Raw genomic sequence first — 9,713 nt, forward strand, 5'->3', positions numbered from 1 at the left:
GTTTATTACATCTTTTGCAGTAGTCAAGGGTGGATAAAGGTAGGTAGTACAGTACGCTACTAACGCCTGTTTTCCATTAAACGCAACGCAACGACGTAGGCACAACGCAAGCGAGGTGACCAATCACAAACGACTGTTCGGATGATCAATCGCGTCGTTATTATCAAATTACTTGCGGCGCGATGACGTACTTGCGTTACGTCTGAGGGAGATCTAAGCCTAATAGGTACAAGTTGGCATAATGTATGAGTTTGTATTTATCTCAAGCAGTACAAATTAGATGAAAGTTTACGTTCGACAATCTGTATTTGTGCAGATGCTTCTAAGCTGTACATAATGGGTTTTGTGTTACGTTAGCGACCGGACAGGACAACAAACAAACACAGATAAACCATCATTGGATGGAAATGTCATTTATTCAAATGACGAATATTAAAACGTGTATATTGGTAAAACATAGATGACATATCACTTCTAGTATAAAACTTAATTATATTACATAATATAAAATGGGTCACGCCCTATACGTTATGTCATCTTAAACATAAATCAAATACTGCATAACGGATATCAGTTATCAGAATATTTAATCAAAGTATAAATCAAAGTATTAAACTCTACTTACTAAACAGTACTTAATATTAGGTTAACAAATTTGACTTAAGCATCAAATATATACATCTATAAATCTACTTGAGTCTGATTAAAATACAATAAAATATGAAATTGGCTGTATATAAGACATGAGTCTGGCGCCCAGCCAAAGCAAAACGGGGGAAGAATGGGGTGGTCGGAGGGAAATTGAGTTTTGACGCAGGACGTAGGTTTAGTCTTAATTAAAACAAAGGAGAGGATTAAACCACATGCGCCGCCGCTTATAAAGCCCCTCCAGCGATATGTTATGCATGACTTGGCAAATGAAACACCCTCTATCAGGAATTACAATTATACCTGTCTGCTAAGTGACACAAAACTATTTTCCTATATGCTTCGGAAAATTCTCTTTGTGTTACGCTAGCGACCGGACAGGACAACAAACAAACACAGATAAACCATCATTGGATGGAAATGTCATTTATTCAAATGACGAATATTAAAACGTGTATATTGGTAAAACATAGATGACATATCACTTCTAGTATAAAACTTAATTATATTACATAATATAAAATGGGTCACGCCCTATACGTTATGTCATCTTAAACATAAATCAAATACTGCATAACGGATATCAGTTATCAGAATATTTAAACAAAGTATAAATCAAAGTATTAAACTCTACTTACTAAACAGTACTTAATATTAGGTTAACAAATTTGACTTAAGCATCAAATATATACATCTATAAATCTACTTGAGTCTGATTAAAATACAATAAAATATGAAATTGGCTGTATATAAGACATGAGTCTGGGTGTCAACGCCAAAAACCCAGCCTTGGATGGGTTCCCACCCAGACCAAACAAAAACCACGGACCTGCCCCTTATGAACTGAACGATGAAATACGAATGTATTTCTTGAAAACAGAAGATTTCCATCTCCCAAATTGTTGAATGAGGCTATCTGACATGCCTAATGACGCAGCATGTGTTGCTGCCCCAATACGAAAACTGTGGCCCTTGTAATGGCTCGGATTCAACCCAATAAACGACACTGCCGCTCTCAGCCGGCACGACACAAATTGTTGTGTAACCGCCTTGCCATCAAGGTGCTGAAACAAGGGACCTGTGGACTGTTGGCAATGTGCGAGGTAGTTTGTTAGTGCGGCTACTGGGCAGTACTTTTCTCTAACCCATGGTGCAAATGATACCGAAACGGGGGGTTTTCCAACTCCAGTTTTGTGGTGTCGTATTATGATTAAGGCCCCAGTTTCGTTCAGAGTTAAATCGTTGCGCTGTACTACGTTCGAATCTTTGGCTTTAGATGCCAATTCTCCGAGTCGAAAAAACCCCTGAAACGCTGTAAGAAATAATGCTTCAAGTAACAAACGATGGGGTAGTAATGGTTCTATAAACTGCAATGCATCGAGTAGCCTAATCAAGATCCCTTTTGTTATGGGAAGCCGAGAGTCCACTTTTGCCGCCCTAGAATGAATTCCGCGGATAATTTTTTGAACGAGGAAAAACCCGCTAGGATCCGGTAGGCCTACTAACTTGTGTACGAACGAGATTGCAGACATATGCGAGGAAATTGTTCCCGGTGCCAGACCTTTGTCAAATAAATGAGACAGGAAATTACAAATTGTACCTACATTAAGTGGTAAGGGTACTCGTTTTCCTGACCAGGATGCCAACAGTTGCAGACTACGTCTGTAAGCCTTTCTGGTGGCTGGTGCGAGGGAGGATTCGATTAAGGAGACCGCTGTCGGTGTCAGAGTGGGATTGGCTGCTCCTTGCTGTGGGTCTATGGAGAAGCCTGTAAAATAAACTATACAAATTAATCTTGTTTAACGTAAGTAAGTTATTGAAGCAGCTCCCGGCTGGACTTCAGGTTTTGTGCAAAGTAATTTAGAAGCAGCCCAAGCTGGACTTCATCGTTCGTGACCGAGTACTTAGAAGCAGCCCAAGCTGAACTTTTCGTACTGCATAATGATCCCAGGCATTTAAATGTGAAGCAGCTCATGCTGTACTTCTGTAGGATGAGCGCTAAGAGACTTATCCAATGACAATGCTTTGTTGATTTTGAGCCTAGACAGTAGGTCAGCCAACACATTTTCCTTGCCTGGAATGTGTTTTGCTTTGAACAGAATGTTGTGATTTAGGCAACAAAGCACCAAGCGTCGCAGAAGCCGCAGGAGAGTAGCGTCTTTCGCGGTTTTTTTGTTAAGTATTTCGCAAACTGCTTGGTTGTCGGACCGAAATAGGATCCTCTTATTCGCGAGCCTGGGTACCCACGTTTCCAACGCAATCACAATTGGAAACAATTCAAGTACAGCTATGGACCTGCCTAAAAATGAACACGGCCAAGGAAACGCAAACCAATCACTTCCTAAGATAGCACCGCATCCGATTGAACCCGCTGCGTCGGTAAATAATCGGATCGTATCCGAGGTGATCCATTTTTCCGGAAGAATGAGGGCTTTGCCATTGAAATGTTTAATAAAGGTAAGCCACATGTACAGATCCTGTTTCGCTTCTAAACTAAGCCTAATGAAATGGTTTGGGTGTTTTGCAAGAGAGAGGAGGTTGATGAGTCTTCCAGGGCTCGAAATTCACGCTAGCAAACTAGCATTTTGCTAGTAGATTCTTGATAATTGCTAGTTGAAAATTTCAAAACTAGCAAATGTTTGCTAGTGTAATTTTTGGAAAAATACGTACTTTTTAGCTTAGCCACGCTAGCCGCCAATCGCTATGTCGACAACGGCTAATAGGAACCACTTTGGTGAAAACAATTGTTTCATTTACACGCCGCCAATTTACGTCAAGGAAACGCGAATAGCACCGTGAATCATGTGGTAGCATAGTTGTTAGCGATGTGCATTATAAACAGCAAGCTTTTCCCCAACACAAAAGCATGTGCATTTAGTACGTCGCTAAGGATTAAATCATCAACCACGTGATCACAGAATACGCGATTATCAATTTAGGGATTTAACAAAATAAATATTTTGCCTACACAGTGGTCGAAGCGCGTATTTAATAGATTCGTAAATAGTAAACACCCCCCCCCCCCCACTTAATGGACTCTTCCAATTTTGTTTATGATCTCGCACACCACGAGGTCCTGTTGTTTGTGCGATGGATTTTCTTATGCCTATTGTTTACCTGCGGAATTAAATTACACACACTTTCGCATCACAACTTTAATTACTGATTGACACAGCAATGGGCAAAGGATTCATCAAAGAAGAATACGTTGAATAAAAATTCACTTAAGAAATGCCGTAAGCTGTTTTCAAACTATTGATCAGCCCACTATTATTCCAACATCATGCCTCTCGTGCGATAGGGAATTTCCTGGATAGAGACGAGTGGAGCGCGAGAGACGGCGGAGTGAGGCGGGCGTAGCTTGGACGGATTAGTTATGGCCTACCAATTTCGCTCGGTGGCAATTAAATTTAATGTTTTAATTACGTCTGGATATAAACAATATAAAACTCAGTTTTGTCATCGGCAATGATATTTTATACATAGGCCTAGTCAATTTTGTTCCGCTTCAAACTTTAAAAGTTTGATGTTTCGACCTAAAAAAAAGTGGGCCGAAACGTCTCGGGACGAATCGTCCATAGGCCGAAACGCCCTTGATTTGACTAGCATGAAAGCATGTCTTGATCTTTTTTTAATTAGGCTAAAAAGGGTACTACTACTACTACAGCTTTGCCTAGCTAGCTAGGCCTACACCTAAAAGCTAGGCCTAGGTCTACACCTAAATAAATTCAGATTTGTGTAGAATTTAACTATTTTATCGAAAAAAAAATGTGATTGCTAGTTATGCTGCTGATTTTGCTAGTTAATTTTTTTACAACTAGCAAAGTTTGCTAGTCGAAAAAAAAAGTAAATTTCGAGCCCTGGTCTTCGCAAAAAAGTTCGACCCGGTAGGACAACTGAACAAGCATAACTCAAGAGCCCTATTAACGATTGTAGTTCCCTTAAAGTAACTTTTTTCCTTGTTACAAATTTATCTAGAATTGATTTTATTTTCGTTACTTTTGCCTCCGGCAAGCGACATATCATGTTGATTGAATCAACTTCAATGCCGTAAATGATGATATTCGTCGTTGGAGCGACTGTCTTAGAATCTTTTATGGGTACTCCAATTCTGCGACAAAGGAATATGAAACTGGCTAATGCTTCGCGACAGGTTTTCGAATGCGCCGGGCCTACGAACCAGAAATCGTCTAAAATGTGCGAAGACTCATGAACCTGAAATTTGTTCCCCATGATCCATATTATTGCTCGACTAAATGACTCAAATATTTGGCAGGATCTGCTAGCCCCCATTGGTAGACACTTGTCAAAGTAAAGTAGACCCTCCCAACTGAAACCTAACAGATGATAGTCGTCCGGATGGATCGGGACAATGCGAAAAGCATCTTCGATATCTGCCTTGGCCATAAGGCATCCTATTCCATTGCGGAGAACAAGCATTATTACCGAATCTATTGTATCGTATGACACGGCAGAGGCTTCGGAAGGGATACCGGAGTTTACAGAGACGCCCCGCGGGTATGACAGGTCTTGTATAATACGGAATTTTCCCGCCTCCGCCTTTGGAATGACGCCCAACGGTGATGCGACAAAATCTGAGAAAGGTGGGGAGACAAACGGGCCTGCTAGCCTTTTGCGTTGGATACCAATCTTAATAAAAGTTGTGATTTGCTCCGGATGGTTAATGGCGCTAGGATGGTTGCGTGCGATTCCCGGCGGAGGGGGAGTGTTGCAACAAAGTCTGAACCCGACTGAAAATCCCGAAATTAAATTTGTAAAGAGGCGTGGTGAATAACCGGTTAAGTACGAGGCCAGCACTTTAACTTTTACTGGTGTTGGTAATGTTGCCTTGCTTGGCTGTTTGATTTCTGGCCGTGATATGTCCGAATCCAGAGGGACGCTGTTTCCTGCAGCGGATCTTGGGATGAGGGAGGTCGCACAAGGGACAGTTGTGTTTGAAAGTACAGGGATGTGCTGTGCAGGTTTTTCCTGTATGGAAGGCAAAGCAGTAGCCTTTGGGAACCCCACGAAAAGGCTGATTGAATCCCGTTCTCACCCCTGAAGTGGTCATCGGGACCGATTGATATGTTACTAGCTTTAGCATCAGTTCGGTGTGCAGTACCTCCCACTTCAAGGAGCGTCCTTGACGGGCTCTTCTGAATTGTTCATCGTATGCTCGCCATGCATTGTTCTGTGCAGTAATTGACAACTCCAAAATGTTGTTCGCATATTTTAAAATGTTAAAACATTCCTTTGGGAATTTTTCCAAGAAAATGGCTGCATAGATGTGGAACGCCTGTTGCCATTCTAAAACCGTGAGCGGTTTCCGTTTTTGGTCGCTCTCGACTCGCACTTGGTTTCCTGCTATAGTCACAGACATATGCGGGTCGCGTTGGTTGGGGAGCAGAGACCTTATTTCGATATATTGATCGTTCCAAATTTTTGTTTTGGTGGGAAGAGGAATGTCCGACCCCAAGGCAATAGTGTCCATCATTGTCAATTGACACCCAGTTGACGGCTCACCTTGGAGAAGGTCGCTGATTAAAGGGGTAACCGCTTCTTCCATCGCCGATGGTCCATCTCCCTCTGATGAATTAGTAGCAGGAGGCGCATCGGTCGGTTTCTTCATCTGTTTTGCTACGGCCTCTGCCAATTTTTCATAGTCGATATTAGCTGTTAGTTGTTCCGTTGTGGTTGGTTTTGGTGCCGCTGACCGGCGGGTGGACTTTGATTTCGGCATTTTACCTAGATAATAGTAATTAAAGAACAAAAAAAATATATATCTATATAAAGTAGTTGCGGGTTTATATCCCGTGGTAACATGTATGATTCACCCATCGATTTGCAAGTAACCTGGCGGCACAGCATAGCTGGTAATTATCCAGGTAAACATCCAAACGTGGGTGAGCCAACCAACCAAAAAGAAATATAATTAACATGGTATAAAAAGCTATATAAGCATAGTATGGTCGGCCCCACCACTTGGCCTGGAGGCACAGCATAAAACTGCTGGAAGTTACCCAGGACCGATAGTTGGTGGCTACGTTATTATAAATAAAAATACATTCGGCGGAGAGTAAAAAAACTGCCAATCGATATGGCATAGTATAACACCAACCGAAGATAAAATGGCCGACCATAAGATAAAAAGCCTGGAGGCACAGCTAAAATAGCTGGAAATTACCCAGGAAAACCATGTAATGAGTTGGTGGTTAGGTAGGCCTACCGTAATCATAGGTAGTAGACTACTAAGTAATAGTAGAAGAAAGATAATTATACTGTATAGTATAAAATACTATATCTATATATATAATATATAATAGTAGTAGCAGTATTATTGCATATTCTTATAAAAAAATATCATCAATAAATTTTTTATTTATTTATTTTTTTTTTATATTTACTGATGATAGAAACATTTATTTAAATACTGGCCTTTTAAGAATTTTTTCTGCGTGCATCATCGCTCCTCTTACACTCCTCATATACTTGTACATGCCTGATGGACCGAGATGGACACCGTCTACATGTAGATGAGACAAATCGCCCCATAATCCTCTGTGCTTCCATAGTATAACATCATGCCTATTTGCAAACCGCCTTTCTAAAGTTCGGTTGAGTTGAATGATCCTGTCGTTAAAGCGACCACCCACTACGTTCGGCGATCGTTTAAGGAGTTGACAAATCATCACGAGTTTACAACCTGTTCCGCATAGCAGGAAGTTAACTAAAGTGCATAAGCGTGCGACTATGTAGCGATTATCTCGGTCAGCTAGGTCGTTTTCTCCAAGTTGTATAATTACAACATCAGGCGACACAGGCCAAGCATATAATAAAGATGGGTATTGATGAAGTTTAAGACCCCCTCTACATCTGTAGGCAATAACAAAGTTGTGTTTCGATAGTCTCATATTAGCCGCATTGTTGAACGGTGTGTTGGCATAGTCACGTAGCCTCCGAATAAAGGAGTGCCCGAAAAGGCATACCGTAATTGGCATGATACCTTTATAAATTAAAACAGTTACTTACAGAAACGAGGGAGAATGCGTAAAATACAGTTGAATTCTGAAGAAATCACGAATAGTTAGGATGTGATACGAAAAATTACTCTCCAAATATATAATGACAACGATGAAATGGAATTTGAAAATTGAGTTTTGACGCAGGACGTAGGTTTAGTCTTAATTAAAACAAAGGAGAGGATTAAACCACATGCGCCGCCGCTTATAAAGCCCCTCCAGCGATATGTTATGCATGACTTGGCAAATGAAACACCCTCTATCAGGAATTACAATTATACCTGTCTGCTAAGTGACACAAAACTATTTTCCTATATGCTTCGGAAAATTCTCTTTTTAATCTCTAAAGCTCTGTCTACACTATCAAACTAGTTTGACAAAAAGAGTGTGATGTGCGAAAATATGGTAGTGATACGCTACAATAAGGTAGTGATATAACTTCGTCGGGTCCATATTATGGACACATCACACATTTTCAGAAAATGTGTAGAACGAGCTTAAAATACTGTCAAAATTAAACATTTATAAAGGAAGGTATATATATTTATAGACTTTGTAAATGTGTTGCTTAGAAAATTAGAAAAAGCCTGATGAAGTAGGCTTGTTACAAAGCTGTTGGTTTGAATTTCAGCAAAACATTATCTTTTTTATCTTGCAGATGTTTCTGTTAGTTATGTTAGGTGTTGTGATTCAAGCTTACTTGCCATACGGTACAGTATCGACCACCTGTTAGTAGTAAAATAATATATAAATGATGAATACCAGAGCTCAATACGAGACTCCTGCAAAACAGAAATCCGAGACAACTGCAAAACAGAGATCCGAAACCCAGGGATTAGCTAGTTTTTCAGATACAGATTATATTGATATTTCATGAATTTGTACCGAGCGCTCACAAAACTGTTTCCATCACTGTCTTACGATACAGGAATTGTTTCTTATTTGTGTCCCTCAATATCGAATACAACGTGTAGGCGCCCATTTTCATAATTTGTACTGCCAAAATTATTGTATGGCCACGTTAATCAGGTCAGGATAATTCACTATTTATTTTATCTTTACATTAGGGCAACATATAATACCGGTGGCCGTTATACTTAATGCGCCAGTGATAATAAGCCAAGATTCAATCAATGACGTAATAAGAACGTCGAAAACAACTACTTCGGTCGACACTCTGACAACTTCGAAAACAAGTACTTCGGTAGAAACCCCGACAATGTCGAAGACAACTACTTTTGTCGACACCCCGACAACGTCAAAAGGAACTACTTCGGTCGGCACCCCGACAACGTCGAAAAAAACTACTTTAGTCGACACCCTGACAACGTCAAAAACAACTACTTCGGTCGACACCCCGACAACGTCGAAAACAACTATGTTCGATACCCTGACAAAGTCAAAAACAACTACAGTAGTTCGGTCGACACCCCGATAACGTCGAAATCAACTACTTTAATTGACACCGTGATAACATCGGTTGGCACAATTAAAACGCCAGCGAAAACGACTGTTTCGATGTTCGACACATTGGCAACATCAAATATGGCTACTTCGGACGGCTTGACAACAACACCAAAAACGACTACTTCAGACGATGCATCATTGACAATCACACCAACCGCCAGAGATACCAACATTAGGCCTGGTAACATTTCCAGTCAAGCTCATCACCAAAGATTATCATGTGTGTGAATACTTTTTTTATATTGACACCATTGAAGCATCATTGTCAACATCGCCATTGAAAATCATCTATTTGGTCTAATAATAGGACTTATACTTAACTTACCCCACATTTTTTTTTTAGTTGAACATTTGGTATTTTAATGCAAAATATCTACCAGAAATAGACTTTGCTGCCTAGACTATGCGTGCCTTGTCGGCACTAAGTTTCTTCCTAAGGGAAGTAACCATACATGCCTGGAAAATACACTCATGTTGTGCTATAAGGGATTGTGACTGACCAACTTTATACATAGGTCTCCATAGCAATGTATAACATAAATGTGCAATTATCAGGGGAAAACCTAGGGGGAAACTAAA

At 40.4% G+C, this 9,713-nt stretch overlaps 1 protein-coding gene across 1 annotated transcript; it reads right to left on the reverse strand.

Annotated features, from left to right (window-relative positions):
* Positions 1-1,274: 1,274 nt before the first annotated feature.
* LOC140046507 (integrase/recombinase xerD homolog) lies at positions 1,275-7,994 on the reverse strand. The gene is made up of 2 exons (XM_072091168.1): positions 6,172-7,994; positions 1,275-2,416 (listed from the first exon to the last, which is right to left on the reverse strand). The coding sequence occupies exons 1-2, from the start codon at positions 6,386-6,388 to the stop codon at positions 1,485-1,487; spliced, it is 1,149 nt and encodes a 382-aa protein (XP_071947269.1). The 5' UTR covers positions 6,389-7,994; the 3' UTR covers positions 1,275-1,484.
* Between the last annotated feature and the right edge of the window lie 1,719 nt (positions 7,995-9,713).

Source organism: Antedon mediterranea, chromosome 4 (assembly GCF_964355755.1).
Source record: "Antedon mediterranea chromosome 4, ecAntMedi1.1, whole genome shotgun sequence".
NCBI classification, from domain to species: Eukaryota; Metazoa; Echinodermata; class Crinoidea; order Comatulida; family Antedonidae; genus Antedon; species Antedon mediterranea.

Excerpts from the sequence above, each read along its gene's own strand:
- LOC140046507 (XM_072091168.1), bottom strand. The coding sequence starts at position 6,388 with ATGCCGAAATCAAAGTCCACCCGCCGGTCAGCGGCACCAAAACCAACC. Across the intron at positions 2,417-6,171 it reads AATCAGCGACCTTCTCCAAG|GCTTCTCCATAGACCCACAG; the intron begins GTGAGCCGTCAA and ends TTTATTTTACAG.